The sequence below is a fragment of the Colias croceus genome, chromosome 4, assembly GCF_905220415.1.
Source record: "Colias croceus chromosome 4, ilColCroc2.1".
NCBI classification, from domain to species: domain Eukaryota; kingdom Metazoa; phylum Arthropoda; class Insecta; order Lepidoptera; family Pieridae; genus Colias; species Colias croceus.
Genome location: NC_059540.1, coordinates 6,197,098 through 6,221,016, shown reverse-complemented (window position 1 = coordinate 6,221,016; position 23,919 = coordinate 6,197,098). Strand labels below are relative to the sequence as shown.

Here is a 23,919-nt window from a genome sequence, read left to right as displayed (position 1 = left end):
GGTATGATAACTAGTAGTAGTAAATTTAGAGCTTGAAAAGAAATTTATATCAAACTTAAACAGGGCAAACTAGTATTATATTATGATAAAATTTTATCTATTTTGTAAAGCACTTCCATAGAAAATCTCATTACCTTACAGTAGTATCAATAAGTAATCAAATGTTGTTTATGTACCAGTATATACTTAACACAACAAATATTATTTAAAAGAGATAGCACGAACCATTAATTTAAGTATGCAATATAATTTTAAATTGTCTCCTATTTAATTGACTATTTATTATTATAAGTAGAAGAACGCATAAAATGTTTATTTCATCTATTATAATAACAATTAACAAGCATTGTATGTCTTATAAATAGCAACATTGTGATACGTATTTTAAATTAATGTCCCCATAGTAATGTTTTCTCGCCGCATAAGGACATCGTGCGTTGATTCTTGTTTACGGTCAGATAACGAGGTCACGCTATCAACCGATAGAGAATAATTAATGTTTTAATGTGTTTACGTGGTCCAATGATTTCTTTATTGTCTGCGTCTTATTTGAAAACACTAAATCATTTAAAACAATGCGGTATGGTGGCACAATGTTAGGGTCCTGTAAGGAAAATTGATCTTCAATTGTTTTATTTTACAAGCGTAACGATTGAGTTGAATTATTACTTAATCACAATTAAAAACCTATTGGTTTACCTAATGCTCATTATTGACAATATTTAGGAAAATTCGTAAAGTATATTATATACATTCATGGGTAGTTAGTTAGTAAAATAACTACCCATAATTATAATACACTGTCCGCCTAAGCTTTACTTAATTTTATTCATTTCAGATTATAATATTATTCATATCAATTATTTATTCTAATACCAATAAAATATGTATGAATAATTAATTAACAGTTGTGTACACTGTACCTAACTACCTATACTGTATATAGGAACATTCATATTGAAACAAAACGTCCTGACAGGCTTATGTTCCATTATAATTTGTGGGTATAAATGCAGGTGCAACTCACATGTGTTCCTTCATTACTGATCAAGTTTCTTTGAGGAGAAATAAGAAGGTAATCAGCCTTCGACGTCCCGCCAGACCGTTTTCTTAAACTCGATGCGTTCGGTAACAACAGTCGCATGAACAGTTCGTTTATTTTTGACAAAATCTTTATAAAATATCTATAATTTTATAATGATTTTTAGTTTTTTGGACTTGTTTCCGCTTGGAGTTTGAACTTGTAAAAAAATACTACCCGGTTGGAACCAGCTCCAAATTCGTCCCGTTTTAAAGTCCTATTCAACAAAATTTTCAATTTTATAATCTTAATAATTAAAATTTCATGAATTTAGGAGATAGTCTATACAAACGTGTTATCAAATATATACAACAAAATCCTTAAACTAATATATATACAGGGTTACAGGTAAAGTCGATGTAGATCCGTTAAGGGCATGTAGTACACATAATTTCTGAATGATTTCACTATGTAACCTCCCATCCTAAACTTAACCGTTTTCGAGATATTCGAGTTTTAATTTTTTTTATGAAAATGCCCAATTTTACGGCTATTCAATTGAATATTTTGAATTTTTTTGACTCTTATGATTATTTTTTTGGTTTTTTACATGAAGAATGAGATGCTTAATTACCTCAATGACTAAATTTGCACGTAAGTTAACTAAATAGGTCATAGTAGACGATCGAAACTTAAGAAAATAAGTACAAATTATAAAAATATATTTTTCTTTTCTGGATATCTCAAAAAATTATTATGGCACTTGCTCTGCAGATGTGCTTAAAAACATCTACATTTTATCAGCTATCCAACGAGGTATAACACTCTAGGGTATTTATTAACCTCAAAGGTGAAACTTAGTTTCTAAGGCTACATGGCAGTCAGAATAAATAGCGCTTATTTAATCTAATTAATTTGACTTAAGTTCAGCATCATCATTTCAGCCTACTGGCTTCCACTATTGAACATAGGCCTCCCTCGGCTAGGTACAACCTTCATGCATCCATCGATATCCCGCTATCCTGACCTAGGAGATCATTCAGTTTTATAGCATTTTTTTTGTTCACATCGTCGATCGTACAAATAATGACCGTACGCCAACTATTACTTGAGCGTAAGTGACTAGTTACTGGCTATTGTTTGGAAAATAACGTAATCGGTGCGTTGTTAACGCTAGTTGGCATACAAAGTCACTCACGCTCAACTCATAGTTGGCGTACAGATCGTCGGTGATTGTAGTAAGCTAAATGAAACAATAAATCAGTTCAAAATAACATTTATTCACCTAATGTTTTTGAATAAAATTTTATAGTTCATGTTCTACGTGTCCACCTCTATTTCGCACATATTTTCTCATTCCTTCACGTAGTCCACTTTTCACTACACCATGCGGTTAATGTTCTTCTTATGTCGTTAGCAGCATTTCAACAGCACACAAGCAGCATCCTTTCTTTGAGAACTTCCACTAACGATATGGGGTTGGGCTCACTGTAAACGAGGCTCTTCATGTGCCCCCATACATAAAAATCAATGGGGGTCAGGTCGGGACATCTGGGTGGCCAGGGTAAAGGCCAACCTCGTCCAATCCATTTGTTAGGATAGTTACGTGTCCAACCATTCCCTAACGCTTCTTCTGAAATGAGCAGAGCAGCCATCATGTTGAAACCACATGTCCCGCAGTAATTGTAATGGGAGATCATTAGTAGGTCACCTAAGTCACACACATAAGTCGTGTGGGAATCCGAAAGCACAATAATTCGCATCTACCATGGACGAATCGCATGAGCAGACTAAAATGGATGGCAAGCAAACAAACGACCAAATACTAAACAATGGGCATGTTGTATCCCCAAACTTGTTTTTGCACATTATTTTTCACACTCTCATCTGCATAAATCGTAAGTTTTCTCGCTCACACGCACCGGATTAACTTGAAGGACAATAGCCGAGGGATCCGTTAGACCTACTACCTGAACTTTTCAACTGTGTTTTTTTCTATGAGTTTAAATACAACCCTAGGTTGTTATACCTCGTTGGATAGCTGATAAAATGTAGATGTTTTTAAGCACATCTGCAGAGCAAGTGCCATAATAATTTTTTGAGATATCCAGAAAAGAAAAATATATTTTTATAATTTGTACTTATTTTCTTAAGTTTCGATCGTCTACTATGACCTATTTAGTTAACTTACGTGCAAATTTAGTCATTGAGGTAATTAAGCATCTCATTCTTCATGTAAAAAACCAAAAAAATAATCATAAGAGTCAAAAAAATTCAAAATATTCAATTGAATAGCCGAAAAATTGGGCATTTTCATAAAAAAAATTAAAACTCGAATATCTCGAAAACGGTTAAGTTTAGGATGGGAGGTTACATAGTAAAATCATTCAGAAATGATGTGTACTACATGCCCTTAACGGATCTACATCGACTTTTCCTGTAACCCTGTATATATAAATTTGAATGCAAAGAGCTCTAATGGCAATATGTAATTGCAATACACCAGAGAAAAGCGTTGTCTTCTAGATCTATTTTTTGCTATTTCCACGCTATGTTTAACGATGATAAATTGATTCCTCAGTCACATAACTAATATAAAGTGCAAAAATGCGTTAGAATTTACAAACAAAATAAAAACCAAGGTATAAAATTTTTATTTTAATAGAAAGTCGTTAAACTTATATTTGCAATTAAACTTGGGCAGAGGCAAAGTTAATGGCTGCAGTTATGTTCGAAAATAAACTGTAGTCTTTGAGTGTAGTGGTCGCTTATCGTACCATTTATTATCTATTTATATTATGATTATGAGTTAATGGTGTAGATTGTAGTCCATTTTAACTCAGGTTTTCTTTACTAGACTTAAAACTTTTGTATGGTTACTTTCTTCATATTGTCCCTTCAATTTGCAGATTTTTACTGTTTAGCTTATAAGACTTATGTATTATCCTATACGTGATTTTGATAAAGGAGGCCTCAAGATTTAAGGAATGAATTATTAATTCATTGTGAGGATTTACCACCTTAGGCAGGTAGGTTCTAAGAAGGTTAAAATTTAAATGTTGTTGTAATAACATTGATGACTTTATAAGGATTTAATAGTGAATCTTACTACTATTATATGTTTAATATGTAATAATTTATAATTATGAACATCAATGAAGTAATTAACACCCACATAACCTATGTTATTTCAATTTATATGTAATTGTTAATGAATGAATGAATGGGATAAATAGCCATTAAATGCGCCTAATGTTCAACAGTTACTTTAGCGAGCTTTCGAGTTAGGCCGTACTTTAAGCACGAAAGGATAGACTTTCGTTTTTATTTAACATCCACAGCAATTCGGGTATCGCATTGCATGTAGTTGGTATTTGAAGGCGAACCAGTTGGTTAATACCTGTTGGCGGCTTAAATGTGCGCGAGCGCAAGCAGCTGAGGGTATTGTCAGTGTATTGCTGCCAATATTTTTACGTTCGATGAACGCGCAAGTTAGCGGCGCGATGCCATTACCGCTGCAGTGAAAATTATCGCGCACTGTTTAACTGCGTTCACAGACTTCACACGCGCGCGCACCATTAATCATGTGGAAAATGTTATAACATTAATTATTAATTTTTTATATTATTATTAATATAAATATTTATACGATTGTAATTGTAGTATTATTTTATTAATACTTTTTAATTGTAATCAATATTGAATAGATATTGCAGTACTTTTGCTGATGTTTATTTATGGTGTTGATAGGAAACAAAGAAAGAAGGATCTTGTGGATCTTTCCAAATTTGTGACTTAATATTACTAGCTCGCTCAATCATATTAATGAAATATGTAACTAGTAGGTAACTACACCCTGTCGTAAAAAATATGAATAATAATAATTGAAGTGTTCCGTAGTATTTACTATTACTATATAGTTAGTTCTACTATATAACTTATTTCATATTTGCCTAAACATTATTTCCTTAGGCTATTTATAATTGTGTTGTTTCTCAGAGCAATTTGATTACGCAGAATGTACTCTATCTTTCAAGAGCTTTGTGCATCTGGTAGCTTACCTGTATTAATAACCGACCGCAAAATGAAAATTTATGTGCTACGCTTGTTAAATGTAAATTTAAATGTTTATAATATGCGTGTAATCTGTCTTAGAATAATAATTAAGTTTTCGGAATACTTCCAACTTTAAAATATACAAAACTGTATGAACGAAATATTTTTTTTAATAGAAATTAACAATTTTCGAACGTGTTATAAAACCTGTCAGAACACTTGCACGGTATACCTCAGTGTCAATAATGTTATTGACATTTACAAATGTCTAGGTATGCAATAAGAAGAGATGGTTATAATTTATTTCATTTTTAACTTTTATTTTACATATAACGTACTTTTATACTTACATGTTTTCTTTACACTTATTAACTGAATGCCGGATATGCAATAAATTGAAGTTATTTATTATCTGTTCTATGATCCCGACTTTGATCATTGTTTTATGTGGCAGTGTATTCATGTAAATGTATTCAGATAGAGGTGAGCAGGGCCAGTTATCCCAGACAGAAGTCGGCACATGAAAAATATTTGGGCTGTTGCCAGCGCTGCTCGAATCGCGAATGTCACTACCTATGCCGATGTACGAACTTGTAATGCTTTCTTTGCAATACATACTCACGTCATGATACTTATATTGCTTTGAAAGATTGAATCCTACAAGTTCGTAGGTGTTTTAAAAACTGTCTATCGTTCAATTTCAAATGAAAACGATGGGAATGAATGAAAAATGGATTCATATTTAAAAAAGTATAATATGAATTTAAAATATTAATCGTTATAAATGGAGATAATGAAAACGCACCATTCTATTGTACTTAACTAGCCGCTGTGTGGGTAGGTACATCAACGATGAAATAGATCTTTATTATAGAGAAGATATTTTAAAATAAAAAAGTGAACAATAATTTCAGTTTTAGTGTTGTTATTGTTCTGATGAAATTCCTTGCACAAACCTAAATGCTATAAAAAGATACTCGATTGATATTGATGTTATTATCAGACCAGCAGATTCTTTTTTACAAAAAAATATTATAAATTATTAATGAGGTTTTCTTTTATTTTCAGGTGAGTAACGGCAATGTCATCGATACAGGAACACCGACCTTACTGGTATTTATATTTGAACTTTTATTAGCATGTTTTGTGCTCTGAATGTGCACTTAAATAATATTTGGGGTAATGGTTTATTTTATATGTACTTACATAGTTTTCTATAAGGTTGTTACGTATTACCAAGAAATAATAAGCTTTACATAGTGTTAAGACTTTTTGCATGCGTCTTTAACATTTTTCGATTTACCTGTGATTGAATCGATGAGATAATGTCAATATTCAATAGTAAAAAATTATTTCTTCGAGTACCTATACAATTAAAATATACGTATGTATGTATAAGTATTATGGTTTTCTTTATTTCTTTAATCGTACTTTAGTTTTACTCATTTATATAAATGTCAATTAATTCAGCATAAACACAGCATAAATTTACTTCTCGAGCATCATCTATTTTAGGTCAGTCAAAGGCGCCCGGGCTTATTTTGTTAATACGAAATAAATGATATTACGAATACATTAACTTTCCATCGTTTTGTAGTATTCTTGTAAACGATGTGATGTTAGCTATGACGACAAAAAATGTGCTTTTTGATGTTGCCACTACCACGCGTATATAACAAGATATAACCTGTGATATGACTACATATAAATATATTTTTGGCGCGTGTATTATAGACCTTAGTATGGTGAACGTGACACAACCTCTAACGCGTACCCGATTTGAATGTTAACTTTTTTTTATTGAACGCATGTATGTACACAAATATAAACCTTAACTCTTTATATCACAGATGAATATCGGGTGTTTATATCAGCCTCCATACGATGCATATAAATTTAAATATTTCGGGCTTGTCTGTAATTATCATTAAAACATATCAAGAATAGCCAAATGCTTAAGCGCTAAAGTAATAAGGTACATACCTACTCATAAGGTCTTGGCCCTGAGACTTAAAAATACTGGTACACGTTTACTAATAGCTAGTCAAATGAAACAAGTTAATCCGCTGACCGATAAAGACAGGCTATTAATTTTTATCATCACTTGGTATATGATATTTAAAACAAAATATAATACCTTGACCGCGCGACGGTCAACATTTATTTGTTTTGTTGCGTTAATATCATTCTTTTAACGAAAAGAAAAAAGTTGTTCTAAATGTATTATTAAATGTTTTTATTTTTCATGGACTCGTTATCTCCTTTAGATAAAACGGACGACTCCGTAAAAGAGACATAGACTAAATCCTTACGTTGATTAACATGCGAGCCGCGTCTGTTTTTATATTCACTCACTCAATTACACATCAGTAAATATTAAAGAGGCGACGCCAACAATCGGAAATGTGGAGCCGTATGAAACAAACATTAAAATAATATTATTCTCTTATTTTCACAAGTGCTGTAATGGGAACTGGGATAGAATAAGTATTTCAAGAACAGTAAATAGGAGTAATAGTTGTGTACCTACCAATAATATGTTTATTACAAATATTATGTGGATATATATCTATAACGCTTAAATTATATTTTCGTTCAGCACAATAATCAGGAAAAGGTAAAAAAGCCGATTAATCTCATAAATTATAACATTTAATTCCTTTTTTTAACTAAGTCTCATAAGTCATACTACATACATATATGCAAAAAATTAACTGTCATTCTTCTCAACTTGCTTCAGAAGTTGGTAACAAAACTCCAAAATTAAGCACTTATAGCCACAAATTAACGTCAACGACAGCCACGTGTTATTCAAAAGTATTTAATTTCAGTATCATTATATGAAAGAGCTGCTTGTGAGCTACGTTTGATTCTATAAATAAAAGGAAAAAGATATGAAAACAAGATACTATGTTTTTGGGATTGAAAAGATCACTAAATGTTTTATGTTTAAAGGAATAAGGTTCATTTACAAAAATTATATTATACACTATAACTTTTCTCTTTATCCCATTACCTTTTCTCAACATTTCAGGGATGAAGTCTACTACATGTCTACATCTGAAATGTTGAGTTAGAAGTTTAAAGAGAAAATTTGTCTCACCATTATTAATTTATTTTTTACGTTGCATTGTGTGTGTTCTCGTTATGCAAAGAAACTTGAATATTACATTATTGCGCGATTTATCCATCAAGGCTTAACGTACGCGTAGTGTCGTAGACAAATTCGGTGAGAGTGTAACCTTTGAAAGTTGTTATGATCGAAGTACCATTAAGGCCTCTCCTGGACCGGTGCCAGAGTTGAGATATTATTAGCACGTCGACAACGTTCGAGTTAATCAAGCTCAAATAAGATCGATAATTCCCGTAGGTGACGGTTTCAGGGAGCCAGCTCCCCGGATTCCTGTCACTCAGGATTACCGACCACACTAACTTATGCCCCTCTTTTGGAGTCTTTTATTTCTTATTAACGCATTTAGGTTCATGTATAACTCGTTACCGTACTATAAGAGCTCCAACTTAAATACACATAAATTTAAGTTTGAAATAGGTCAGTATATCATTATAGAGTTTGAAATATAGGTAAAAGAGAAAGTCACGGATGATAATTATTTTACCGTCTGGAGTCTTTGCAACATGAACCTGTTTGTTGTGCATTACCTGGAAGTAAGTAGTCGGCAGTAAGTACGACTGCGGCGGCCCACTGACACCATCAAGTGTGCAGTTTCGCAAAACATTTGACCTCAATGTTGCCGGCAAACGTTTGTACCTGTTTGAACATTACGATAGTTGGGTGAAGTCAGTAATACGAACCAACAATAACTTCCGCTTCTGGAAAAACAATAATAATTAATTATGAATTAATGATTTAATAAGCAATTTCCATGCACATTGACCCTAATATGAATGCTTTCTATAGACGTAGCGTGACAATAGCGTGATTTGTATGTAGATGCGTGCCAGAGAAATTCCTTTTAGTAACCGAACATATGCACATATTCGCTCTCAATTAGAATAACGACTTTTTGATTAATGAGCATACGCTATATTATCGTTTGCTTATGTGCCCTATAGGTATATAATATATAAAGTAATTTAAATTTATGCAAATGTTTTTAACTTAAAAATGTATTACACAGTGCTTCAAAAATAAAGACTGGGTTTAATATACATATAAATAAATAGAGAGCACTAGAAAGTATAAAGGACTTAATTAACGGGAGCGGCGACCCATAAAACAGAGTAGGTAACACACCTCGGGTGCAGTTTCAAAGATTGCTTCGCTCCAGCTGATTTCCTGATGTAAATTTATTAACTAGAATACAACGGCTATATTTCAATTTTACAGACCAATTATTGCACTCCCTTTATCTCGATCCAATGTAGGGGACAAAAAGTTCATTGATTGCATTAATTCTTGCCTCAGCGATTGCATACGCCCGTATGAGTCTTTACGAGTTAGTTGAGTAGACCGTAGTACGACTTTAAAAAAATGGATGCATTGTTATGATCTGTCCCAGTTATCACAATTACCAGTGCGTTTTCCAGTGATTGACACAGTTCTAGACTTTATTGTTGAGTGTGTGATACTATCTGGGGTCACTAACCCTTCGGGATGTTTTCTTCTGCTTAAATATTATATATATTTTCAATGATAAACGACATATAGATTTATCCTAAAAATGATATGAATATCCTGAAAAAGGTGTAATTTTCATCCGCGTCTTGTAACTTTCACTCAAAATGTTATCTGATATATATCATAACAATTAATGTATCCCTCTTGTATCAGAGTCGTATCTAAATAATTGATGCTGTGTGAAATTCAAACCGTGTGGCGGGTTGCGGATGCGCTCGCCGGAAGGAGGCTATTTCAGCTATTTACCGAGAACACTCGCTATCGCTACCTTTTACTAACATAATCTTAATATGAGCATCTTTTATGACAGCTTTGCGGTACTCAATCATATTAAATTACTCAATTTCTAATATTATGATAGATACAGATGATTATTCGAAATTACGTTTTTGTTGTACCGTATTATGGTCACGATTGAGTGATATTCTCATACCTACTTACCTGTTTATTATTTAGTTTTGTGTTTATTCTAAGTTCGTCTATTTTACATTTATAGATAATGCATACATAATTATATAGTTTATTCGTTGTGAAAATGAAGATTTAGGACTTTGGCTGATCCAGGGCTGTTCTTTTAAAAACAATTCCAAAATAATTATATTCTATATACCTACATCTGTCCGCAAAACCTTTTGTATATTGTGCTTAATTGCAGAACGTTTTATATCTGTAATTACGCCTACATACATTAGTGCACGATTTTCTACTTACGAATAAGAGAAAATTATCCCGATCCTCGCGAGTATTATAAGACCTACAATGGATACAAATTAGTTCTGTGTAGCAATATTCAAGGATGTTTCTTCCATGCACGAAATTGTTCTGAGCCATTGTTTTGTACTACAATTAGTATTTTACTATTCTAATATTCTTCCTATTGCAAAATTCGCAGGTTGTAATTGTCCTAATACTTAATAGCAAGGGACTGATTATAATACAATGTAGGATTTTAAAATAGCTATGTACTTACTACTCTACTTATAAGATGAGATACCACGGCCAAATATTGTCATACATAATATGATGCCAAGCATTTTTTTTTATATTTGTTACCTTAGAAAACGGTTCTTCCGTCCGCTTATTTACAGTATTTTAAAGAATACTTTTATAATAATTAAGTTCTAAATCGAATTCGCAGTATGTAAATATACCAAGGGGAATATTAACAACACTGCCATCTTTTATTACTGTAATATTCTTGATAAAGGGAAAATCTTTTCCTAATCAAACTTTCACAGATACTCGTATACAGAAAGGGCCTTGTGCTCGCCTTACTAAATACTCTTAATGCTCCCTTAGTCACGTTCACGTACCGAATTTCAAACTGTTGAATATTAATCAATAAGTTATATAAGCTTGGAATATCTGAAATAGAGTATAATATTATTTAGCGTAGCTATACTAAAATTGTGCTACCACTTCGTACCTAAAATTACTTTTCAACGCGATATGAGAATGAGACCCTTGTGTGATAATATTGAGGTCGATCTTTGACCGATTTATAACTTTATAAGTACAATTATATTGAGCTGTATTGTTGCTATGATTGACATAAAATAAGAAAATCTCTTACGTATATTCAGCTGAGAATTACTAGTTAACACTTAGTTAGAGAAGAGTTACTACCACTTCTTAATTTATTTTATTATAATCAATAACCATTTACATTAGGTATAAATTAAATGGCAGTAGGTATAAAAACGGATAATCCATTACGAATGTTCTTAAGTCTAAATTTAGGTTTTAATCATGTGACAAAATTAACTTCTCCCTATAATAGTTGATAATAATTATTATTAATTATTGTAGGAACTCGGCATGACGAATCGTCCACCACATGCTTGATCCAGTTAATATCAATTACGTTTCATTGTCTTTAATATAATTATCTTGTTGTGCGTACTGCGTAGACTGCCATATGTTGATCGCTTTTTTACATCCCTAGAATATTCTTTCAGAACTATATTTCATCACGTACCTAAGATGAATATTTTAAAAGATCTTTGTTATTATTTTCCTATACATTTGAAAAATTGAAGGTAAACATTCGCCCGAAAAACACCTTTCGGGAGGTAATGTTTACAGATTACGTGTTTTTGGAGAATTACTGAGACTAAACAAGCTTGGCGGTTGAACGTACGATGAAACACAGAACGTCTATAAAAAAGTCAGTTTGTTTACGCGGCCGCCCCAGCGCCGGATGTGATTAGACGGCGGATGGCGCACCGCTAGGATGCTGATCATTTTAACTTTTACTTCACTCTATTACTTGGCTGTTCCAAGTTATAGCCGCGACCTTCAAGGGTGGCACTGAACGTGCGGCTATATTTATGTTATTTGGACGGCTGGATCTGTAAACAGTTTTCTTATCTCAATCAATAAACAAACAAGATTCTTTAACATTCTTGGCACACAAATGACTAGATTTAGAGGGCAAGGTTCGTTGGATATAATTTTATCATTATTACTAGCGGTTCGCCCCGGCTTCGCCCGTGGTACCTACATGTTTACGTTTTTTTTTTCATAAAAACTATCCTATCTCTCAAGTTGGATCGAACTGCACATGGTGTGCGAATTTTTTTATAATCGGTTTAGTGGTTTAGGAGTCCATTGAGGACAAACATTGTGACACGAGATTTATATATATTAAGAAGATTGACGACTGAATATACAGAAAAATCCAACCAAAATTCGCCAAAATCGTAATATTTGTTCTTTGTTGCATACCTATAGCAATACATAAAAAAGTGGAACAACGTGAGTATTGTGGTAGACACTTAGAATTCATAACCTGAGAGCTCTTCGTTCCGCGACAAGCGAGCGCGCGCGGCTCTTCAGTTAGTTTCGCATAACCCTGTTACCATTACATTCTGCTAAATTATTGTCATTACATTTTTGTCATGCCTTTCCACATATTTACTTCTAATACTGAAGCAAAAGCAGCGAAGCTTGGAAATTCTCGGATGTAATAATGTTGCTTTCACGATCTCTTGTCATAGATATTACTTTGTTTACGACGTCATAACATTGAGTGTATAGAGTACATATTATATGTATATTATATAGATTATAGAGAGACCAACACGGTACATATGAATTGCTACAATATTTCATCCTGTGATTTCATCATTCAGGAGTGTATTCTGGAGATATTGAATAATTTTATTGGAATTTCTAAATCACTTTTAATATCACTTTGTCAGTCTCATAATATAGAATACAGTTTCAAAGCATCAAAGGAAAATATTCTCCAACAAAGATCGTTTGTTGTACGTGAGTTTGTATGAAGAGTACACCTAAGATCGCTGTATGCTAGAAATTTTGTGTCTGTGTTTTATATATGAGAGGAAAATGTTCTTTAATATGTTTGTCGAACTACACCGTACTAGTTATTTACGAAGCGACAGGAGCTGCCTTCAAAATGAACCTTTGAACGCCTTTTCATCGAGCGAAACCATTGTGTGAAGTACAATAAGACCAAAATTGTGCTATTCATGGAAAATGTATTCATTTTGATGATTTTTTTTTTGGATATTGCCTGGCATTGTAAGATTTCCTGTATATTCATAAATGGTTTATTGCTTCGCTTTGTACCTGTTAATAACAAGTACCATTAATGGAATTTTGTGTGAATTTCTCTTAACAAAGAATTGAGTACTTCAGCACGAAAATTGCTTCGCTGAGTTATGCTAGAGTATATTATACAAACAAAAAAACGCACTAACAATGTCCCCGGCATTGCTGGTGCCTATGGGCGACGCAGTACACTTAACATCAGGTGACGCGTCTGCTCTGTTGCCTCCTCTTATATGTATATAAAAAAAATGTTTAAATATCCAAATGAAATATGAGAAGAATATAATATATAAACATAGTTGATATAATATTACTGTTACAAAATGTTAAAGCCGAGCATCGACAGCTGCGGTGTAAATTAACAAGTGCTCATGGAACGCGGTCAGGAGCAGTCGACGCAATTGTGACCAATAACCACTTCCTAATTTTCTCGCTTCCTCGCATCTAATGCGCTCTATTCCCGACATGAAACAGAATTGCCTCCGTAGGGAATAATATGACAGTTTTGAAATGTTAATCTCATTCGATAGTTATGGGCACATTCATATTCTATATGATTAATTATTTATCTTTTATAGAATACATCATTACCGACACAATGTAGGTATAATCAACAATTGCCTAATATATTATTCTACACCTTCTTCCAAACAAGGGTTTATGTAAGAAAAAGTTTTCCTGAAAACGTTATCCTTAATCATGAAAGGTTGATAGATTTCGGGTAGGCAGCGGTAGAGTGAGCGGGCACAATTTAATTCGGATTGCTACGAGAATTTAGGGTACCAAATGGATACATACATTCTGCTCAGATCATGGATAAATAAATATAATATTCTTAGTTACAATTTTCTTTAATATTTAGTTGACATTGTTGATTGTTCGTTTCGTCATTTTCAATTTAAATAGTGATAAGATTTTTCATTCAAATATGAATCAAAATAGTCGAGATTCGAATAATAGAGTTTCTACTGTAAATAAATATATCATAGTTTAGCTAATGCATGTTATTCTGAAATAGTGAACATAGTTTGCTTATAGCATAGTTATAAATCCCTGGTGGTTATGCATGACTGTCGGTAAAATATAAATGCATTTTATATTCACATAGTGCATGTCACATCAGTTATTAAATAGCGTAATGAGAATCTATAATTATTGTATTCATCGAATCAAATATGTTTAGCGAATACCTGTGTCGTTTTACTCGAGTTTTGGCACCGTTGCTCGATGTCAATAATTCGATTCGTAGCCCAGAAACGTCAACTATAAGTAGTAGGTGTATTTATTGCGACAGAATTAGTATAGGCCCGTCCCTGAAGTGGATGCTTTAAATTTGCTCCATGTCACAACATTGATAATATATTATGTCCCATATAATATTTGTCTAGTTATTGCCTGCAGCTACACCCACGCGCAAATCGCAGAATAATTGGTGTATTAAATTGGGACTCGTTTGTTTCTTACTGTAGTTATAAATTATAATATAACGTTTCCAAATCCTCGATTAAATATCGGTTCAAATTTCAAAGGTCATTGAAATAACAATGTTATTAGAAATCTATAATGATGTTTACCTTTCCTTTAACCTTCATTTTATCTCTGCTGCCTAAAAGCTGATGTTGTATTTTTGGAAACGTAAACAGAACCTGCAGCCATTACTGTATGGAAATCTGTGTACCTACCAGATTGTTAATTACATGACCAAGCAGAGCGTGATTTTACCTTACATAAGTATATTATAATACTGTTATTTATATCCTTTTAACATGGTAATTACTTTTTGAACAGATCCTTCTTTTTACCGCATGAAGAGCTTCGAAATAATATATTTATTAATTCATTAAATAATAAACTTTGAACGAAGTATTTTAATAAAAATTGTTATGCAATACGCTATGGGCATCGTATCGTATATAATCTGGCTTGATTCCATAATCTACACAATTAACTACTAGAGAACTATTTTTGTGTATCTATAAAAATGTTTATCTAATCAACATGTTTTGATGAGACATCTCTCAATTTCAGCACATGGTGGGAACGGGTATGGCGACCCCGTTCCCTGCGGCGGCGGCGGCTGCGGCTGCGGCGGCACAGTTTGCGGCAAACGGGGACCTAGCTGGTGTAAAAGCAGACACAGCTACCGCGCAACAGCCCTCTATTGTCAAGAGCGAGGGTCCGCCTCCACCGGCACCCTTACCTCCCGGCAACTTTTCGCCCCAACCGAACTCACAAACTCACAGCACACAAAACTCTACAGAAAGTCACAATACGAGCACAGTAAGTATCGCCGATTCAATTTAATATATTACGTTCGTTAGTTAAACTTCGATGGTTTGAGTGTAATGAACTCTACAGTACTTTTATACAGACGTTAACGTATGATTTATACGTTTGTTTACTCTCCTTCACTCGCGTTCTTGATATAATTGAAGTATACGCGCAAATAACTTATAATAATATTAATAACGTTATCACCGTAAATGGAAACAAAGAGATGCAAACAGCAAAATTACTCATTAGTTTACTCTTTTTCATTGACTGTATTTCTAGGTATATTAAACGTTTAAAAAAATGTTTTACAGCAGAGTGAAAGCGAAGTATCGGATGAAAACAAGGGTGTAAACGTAGCGGCAGTGGTGGCTCAGCAAGCGGCGGTGGCGGTGGCGCAGCAGGCGGCGGCGGCGCACGCGGCCGCGGCGGCTGTCAGCGCGGCCGTCGCCGCCAACGCGACAACCACCACGGCTTCCTCGGAAAAGAATCTCGTGCCCGTCTCCCAAGCATCACAACCGAAACGCCTGCACGTATCCAACATACCCTTCAGATTTAGAGATCCAGATCTGAGAAACATGTTCGGGGTGAGTCCCTCCCTTTACGCACGGCATGCCCTTCCGTTACTTTATTATATGTTTAGAACTCGATTTTAAATGTAAATATTTTACCTTCCAGCAATATGGCACAATACTTGATGTAGAAATTATCTTCAACGAACGTGGCTCCAAGGTAAGCACGTCTTCTTCATATTCATCGAGTGGCTCGCTGAAATCCATCTCGTATGGATTCCAATGTAGCCTCTTTCTGAAACGAGAAGTCATTGATGTTATAAATACTTTAAGAAGCAATAATACATTTATAAATATATATAGCTTTTGCAATACAATGAAATCGTATTAGTAATATTCTTTTTTACAACTGTTTACTTAATTATTTTATTATTTTTTATGTTTTTTTATTGTTTCTTTGAGTGAAATGCAGGAATAAGGAGGGAAGTCAAATTTGATATAGCAAGTTACGTGTTCTAATGAATACTAATAAATGAAAAGCTTAAAATTTACTAAGAAGTTAATGAACTTATTCCTGTAACTTATAATTATGTTATTGATGATTATTATAGTTATTGTTACAGAATTCAATGTAATTAAGTAATTATTCACAGTATGTAACAATAACTATTATAATATTTACTATTTGATAAATTGCTGCCCAAACTAGGTTTCAAATTGAGAATGTTATAATTACTTACTTGTTTCTCAATGAATATTTGATATTATAAATCCTCGCTAAGTCTTTAGGCAAATGGGCTTGGATAAAACATTAATCTTTTAAGAGTATTTCCTTCTCATAGCATTAATGGTTTTTAATGTTTGGTGCAGTATTTCTAATTGCATTGTATATTGACATAATTATAATAATAATCATTTTTAAAAAACTTTTAATATAATTATTAATACAAATGAAATTTAACGTAATCTACTTGTGGCGGGGAAATACTATTAATGCTTGAATGTAATTTGCATATACAATAATTATACATTTCTAAATTAATCCTAATATAATATTCTGTTAAGGTTGAGGATCAAACTTGCATTAAAAGTGTTTCACCAACATAGCTGATAAGTGCCGAAATATAATTTGTGATTTTGCGATATTCTCAAAAAACAACTCAGTTAAATCCCCTTTACAAATATGTACGGTCATAAGTCATTACAAAATAATTTAACTATTTGATTGAATTGACCGCTTTTTCGTGTTTACTGCTTTCCTTGTGTCAGTTTGGTGACCGTCCCTAAGTAGTCCATGCTCGCTCATGTCTAAACGTATTTTACTATTTTGATATATAATAGCTCCAAGTTATTTTTCTTCAATGCCTCACATTGGATATGCAGTATTAGAGAATGATGCATCGTCACTATAACAGCTGATATTCTAAGTCATGTTGAGGACAGCTCTATTATTCATCACTAATGAAACGAGAATGTCATCCAAACTGCACCGCTGTGTGTGTTTTCATTACGGATTTACTGCACTGGAAATTAGCCTTACTTGTAGCTGTATGTACGATTGATTGTTCCATTCATTTATTTTTTCTAAATCGAGTGCAGTTTGGATGACGAGGCATTCTGATTTGTATTTTAATACAGTCTTTTAGATCGGTTATGTTAATATTTCTGTCTATTTTGTTAATTACTAGTTTTCTCAGTCATGCGCTTTTCCTAACCAGGGAACATAATTCATTAGTTTTGGGCATGTATACTTCGCTGACCCTTAAAAATGTGTTTATTTTGTCAATGAAGTATTTCCTAGAAGTAAATTTGGTGCATCATCTAGAGTTGCTTTGTCTCGATCGTATGTCATTAGTCTCGTGTGACGGTTGAGTCGTGTCGTCGCCGCGCGCGGCCAGTCGGCGCGGATCACGCTCGAGCTCGTATCGCGTCCGGTTCGCGGCGCCCTCGCTTACTACATAGTCTCTTCCTTCCCTTATTTTTTCTATCTCTTTCTCTCTGCCCAGATTATTGTTAATGTACAAATTGTTGCACTCAGAATGGCATTTTTTATAATAATAGAGCTGTCATGCTTTGATAAGTGTAAGCGTTATTACGTACGATCAGCGACTTGTTTGCCACTTTCACGACTGGTCTATTTTCCACTGTATTGTGTGCTGTGCTAGCTGCTTTTTGTATCTATGGGTTATCACCATGTATTTTAAATTAGTTTTCCTAAGCACGATCGATTGCCATTAAATTTAATTTTAATACCTTTTAAGTTTAAGAGCGTATATGTTATAATTTACTTAAAATGAATAAATTATATTATCATATTAAAATATATTATTGTTATCGCTTAAAAATATTTATGAATATATTATTATTTATAGATTCTAAAGCACTGTAAATGTTAGCACACTTTTTGCCAGAGATTTTGCGTACTTTTGCGTGTTAGTGTAAATATCATGACACGAAATAGTGAAATGCTTCATATATTAAAAGTACGGAATAATGTTACAAACAATTTGTTTCTGTTTTAAACAAGGATTATATCATTGAATTACTATAAAAAGTAAGTTCTTGCCAAGTAATACTCTATTATTTGCTTAGCCAAATTTAGTTTTCTATAGTTTCCTGCATGAGCGATGACTTTTATAGAACAAATTGCAGCTAACATTTCACATATGGATTACTAGAAAAACGTAGTGTCTACCAATAATACAATGTCCCGAAGATAAATATTTCAAGCTATTTAAACGTTTTCCAAACGGCTAGGTCCAATTATTTTATGTATCAATGTACTGTAATCCAAACGCTTATGTGTACCCATTCAGCTCTAGATACCGCTCAAACTATCAACGTAATCGAAAATATAACATTTTTGTCAACATTTTAACTAGTATTACTTTAATAATATGCAATGCATATATATGTTAATTTTTGTTGCACGTTGTTTTTTGAGCGACGCTGTTTTTAATGCATGTTTTGTCTGTCTTGCATGCAGGGATTCGGTTTTGTAACATTCGCAAATAGTGGTGATGCGGAGCGAGCACGAGAGCGTCTACACGGCACCGTGGTTGAGGGCAGAAAGATAGAGGTGTGCATGAATCAATGAATACCATCCGTAGCACTGTAACTTTAACATCCCGCTCCTACCGCCCACCGCCCACCGCAACCTGCGCTCGTCTGCTCTGTAGTTACTGCCATGCTAGTGCATATTAGCACTAAGTATGCCGCCGTCTTGTCTAATCCGTAAACAAACCTTATTTATTTTATCCCTTTACTCTCTAGACGGTCATTTAATATGCCGATCGAATGAGAGAGTCTCACAGAGAATGTAGAACGAACCGTACCGTCTCAATGTCGACGAGGTAAGAATACCAAAATACACTCTAAGCTATCTTACTTATTTTCGATTTCCTTTTTTGTTTATTTATATTACATTATTAACACTCCTACTGTATTATTATTTTCATGTTATATTGACGACGATGCCCTTTTTATAACTATGTCACGAATAGTAACCATCTACCTATATATTATGTTTATAAATAAAAATAAAAATTAGAGTTTATTATTGATTTTACAAATTTCTACCTTAGTTTCATTGCTGTTTAGTAAGAATTAAAAATATTAAATAATAAATAATGATTCTTGGGTTCGAACCCTGAGCAATCTCAATTATCATTATATTTTCTTTTTTGATATTTTAATTTATATTTTGGATCTTTCTTCTCACTCTAAATATGTTGTATGTACATCTCGTTTAATTCGTCCAGCACGAGTTAGATTTTGTTTGACATATTGTTTACTTCCCATATCAGGTAAATAATGCCACCGCCCGAGTGCAGACAAAGAAACCTCCAGCAGTGCCAAACGGTAAGAAAACAATAAATTATAAAATCTGATACTGATAATATGCATATACTTACTTACCGAGATTAACATGATTACCACTTTTCCATGACCATAAGGCGCACTACACTTTAATTTATACTACTACTAATAATTCACTATAGTCCTATTTAAACATAATTATAACATAGGATAATATTGTATATTTACCGAACATAATGCATCTTGGCATTTCTTTTAACCCATCCAGATATTCTGGCTAGAAATGGATCGATTCCCACTCTCGGTGAGAACAGGCATTATAAGAATCGGTGTTGTCCATGTTTCTGTGTCCAGCTGTCCACTTCATGTTGCATAGAACCTTGTGGGAATGCTATTAGATGAATGCTACTTAGAGAATGAGCCCAAACTGGACATTGGACGTAGCCTTTGCGTGTATAATGTTGTAATTAAAGCGAGGCGTTGATCTCGTGCGACAAGTCATTGACATCGCACACTTGCTTACAAGTTTACTGAAAACAACACATTGCACAATATAAACTTATCATAATATTGTAAATTATGGGAAAATCCGTGAGTTATCTTTAAAAAATTGAGCAAGATGCAAGATAATTTTGTGTTCAGTTTTTGTTCCTTAACTAATATTTACTTTATCTTAAATCACATTTAATTTTAAATAATTTATCTCATGTGCTTATTATCACGACATTATCCTTTATTTTTACAAATTATATCTTCATCTCATATTCAAATCGATACTTAAATACCTTCTTAATTAATCAAGCGCGTTTTCCTCTTACTATTGCAAGAGGTTTTGCTTTGACACAGACACCAATCGAAGGCTAAGTCCAGTGTCACACGTGCCTGATAACACTTGCGTTTGATCGGATAACACCAATATTAGTCAGCTTGTTAGATAATTATCGTTCAATTTTAAAATATTTGTATAAAACTAGTTTCCGTTTCGACGTTTCTGGAATGATCTCAATCTGCACTATATATCGATCCTGTTGTAGAGAATGTCTTCTAGATTCGTCTTCTTTGTTTAGATTTACATTTTCTCTAATAACATCGCAGCCGACATTGTATTTATAATGATTGAATTTGTTTCAGTGTGTGTCCAGTGGCCGGAAGGTGAGAATGCAACGTTTTGTTACTATCATTGTACGAATATTACCGATCGATGAGAGCTTCCGCGATTACATCTTTTATAACATTCATTCGAGCATGATCTTTCCTTACTTATGTGGTGGGATAATGGTTTAGTTCTTTTGCTCGATGAGATGTTGTCATGTCATAAATTGATTTTTACGGCATTTGTATAAATTGAATTTAACGGCCATGCTTTTTAGAGCAGAAAGTAGGAATGTATTAATCGATCGCACGGTGGTGAGCATTGAATTTTCGTGATTTCAGTCGTGCTGTAATGTGGCATGGCCTTGATACTGATATATTCGATGTGAATAATTCATCCGATTATTCTAGTAATTCGAACTGCATTTTAGTGAATAGTTCATAGTAACGTAGATTTATTGTCTATTTGTGAGTTGTGATTACTAAATAATCTATTTATCTGTCTATTATTGGAATTCAACTTAACTCAGTATGACCCATGCAGAAGTATTTAATCAATACAAGAATATTTCCTTTGAATAACTTCTTATGAGTAAAGGAAATAAATTTGATTCATGATGATTCTGTCTCCAACTTTGGAGTCAAATTAAATTACCGAATGCGTGATATTACATTTTCGTATATCGGGACTTGTATTTTAGGCTTGCCAGAATATAGTTACGTAAAGTAGGTATAAAAGAAAACAATGATCCTACACAATATTAAAAAAATACGACAAACCAGCGATTTGTCAAAACCTCACATCTTGGAAAAGTGCACGATTCTATTTCGTGCGCCTAGTCTTATATGGTATTGATCACCGATGTGACTCGGAAGGCGGTCGCGTGCGCCGACCAGGGGACGGCCGGGCGTTCCCACCTGGCAACCCTAGTCGATAGCGGTAGAGCTGTGGTTAGGTCAGTGTGTAGAGGCGCGGTGTGTGCGCAGGGCTGCGGGTATCCGGCGTGACGTGGCCGTGGCTGGGCGCGGCGCCGGCCGCCACGCCCGCACCCCCGCTCGTGCTCGCGCCGCGCGCCGCACAGCGACGCAGGTACACCTGCCGGCTGCAGTCGTGAGCATGGGCCTCATAGCTTTCGTTCACGTTATAAATGACCACATGACGGTCTTACGTCGACTGCTCCTTGGTTCAAGTTACACTTGCTCAACCGAATTCATATTTTATCGTAATTTCATGAATTCTGCGTATGAACATCTTTCACTACGGCGCAGATTGCGTGAGTGGTTTCAACTACAGCTCTATAGTGAAATTTTTCTGAATCTTAGAAGAAATAAGGATTACGCGATACTATGAGCGCGGTGGAGAAAGTGTAGCTTGACTGAATGAGTTTTAGATTAAGCGTATACACAAGCTCTACACACAGCATGGCGCGGTTTTGTAAACCTAACCTTATGAAACTCTCCATGCAGTAGTGTGAAGTTTGCACCATAATATATACGCTTGATCTACACAGTCGTCCGCGAGTATAGTAAAGTATGCAGAAGTAGAAACGCGCAATAGGCACTAGGGTATGCTCACGACTCCCGCCGCCCCCCTCCCGCACCGCCCGCCCGCTCACCCGCCCCCGCCCCCCGCCGCCCGCATGCCAGTAGCAGTATGTGTGTTGCATGTAGCCCCCGCGGCGGCGCTGCGCGGCGCGGTCGTGATGCGCGGCCGCTCGCCCCGCCCGCCCGCGCACCCTCACCCCCTCCAACCCATGCTGCCCCGCGCCGCCGCCTACGCATCGCAGTTGCACGCATATGCACCGTGAGTACTCACAAATGCACCTCACCACGCTATATCCCCCTCCCTCCTATATCTCCCCGGCCTTTTGAATATTTTCAGTTTCTTAATATGTATTGAATAGTAAACTTTTTGAATTGAATGGGCTTGCAAATAAGATAAAAGCTTGTGAAAAGCTAAAAAATTAACTCAATAAACACTAAAATTAATGAACAAAAGTGTTTTTTTTTTCTTATTATTAGGGATGGGCCGAAGTTCGTTTCACAAATTCGGCACATTAAACCGAATTTCTGTTCATAATGCCGAACTTCGGCCGAAATTCGTTACATCATCGTCATAGTAATAGGTGGACCAGCATACATTCATAATATCACGCCGATATCCCTTGCGAGACAGAATGAGCATCGATAATAATTATGTTCAATTAAAATAATTTATTTAATTATAGGTTTAGTTAGGTGAAATGTATTATGAGTTCACAAACTTTATTATTTATTGAGTATACTAAGTCAATGGAATTATATTATTTTAATGAAATAAAACGCAGAATTAGGTATGAAAAGGAAATAATTATTTATTTTTAATCATACATAATGTTAGGTAATCATAACATGAATGACTCATTGAATAAAAGGCGGGAAGATCTGCCGAACTTCGGCCGAAGTTCGAATTCGGTTCAATCCACATTCGGCCCATCACTACTTATTATAGTTGAAATTTAATGACTATTTTTGTAAATATTAAGTTTTCTTTTTTTTTGGATTTATTAATTATTATTTTTTTCCTTGACAGGCCTCCTTCATCCCATGATCCTGAGAAATCCAATCCATAATTATTGTTCTAACATTGTATTATATGTTTGTATCGGTATGAGCTCAACTACTAATTTCAATGTATATTCTCATTAATAGCATCGCTAAATAATATTATTGTAGTAAAATTAGTATAGAACATCATCAATATAAAAATGGGTATAATAGGTCGGCAATACAAATAAAACTAAAATATAAATATGAAACACTTCATATAAAGTTTGTATTGCCAATTTATGACTGGTAGAATATTAGTTTTAGCTATTATTACTTCACTCTCTCCTTCATCTATGTAGATATTGTTAACACTTTCTGCACTTTCATGCTAATGAACGGATGTA

The 23,919-nt window shown here is 34.2% G+C and overlaps 1 protein-coding gene across 8 annotated transcripts in view; it reads left to right on the top strand.

Moving 5' to 3' along the window:
• Positions 1-23,919, top strand: part of LOC123691515 (RNA binding protein fox-1 homolog 3) — a 36,969-nt gene that overhangs the window by 7,314 nt on the left and 5,736 nt on the right. For 4 of the 8 annotated variants that reach the window (XM_045635972.1, XM_045635971.1, XM_045635970.1 and 1 more), the window contains exons 2-9: positions 6,146-6,190; positions 15,321-15,572; positions 15,878-16,150; positions 16,242-16,295; positions 19,062-19,154; positions 19,882-19,936; positions 21,026-21,046; positions 22,658-22,790. In XM_045635972.1, the coding sequence (XP_045491928.1) occupies positions 6,146-6,190; positions 15,321-15,572; positions 15,878-16,150; positions 16,242-16,295; positions 19,062-19,154; positions 19,882-19,936; positions 21,026-21,046; positions 22,658-22,790 (926 nt within the window). Of the gene's footprint in view, positions 1-6,145; positions 6,191-15,320; positions 15,573-15,877; positions 16,151-16,241; positions 16,296-19,061; positions 19,155-19,881; positions 19,937-21,025; positions 21,047-21,973; positions 22,077-22,657; positions 22,791-23,919 lie in introns of all 8 variants that reach the window. The other 4 variants (XM_045635976.1, XM_045635975.1, XM_045635974.1 and 1 more) reach the window with 1 other exon arrangement.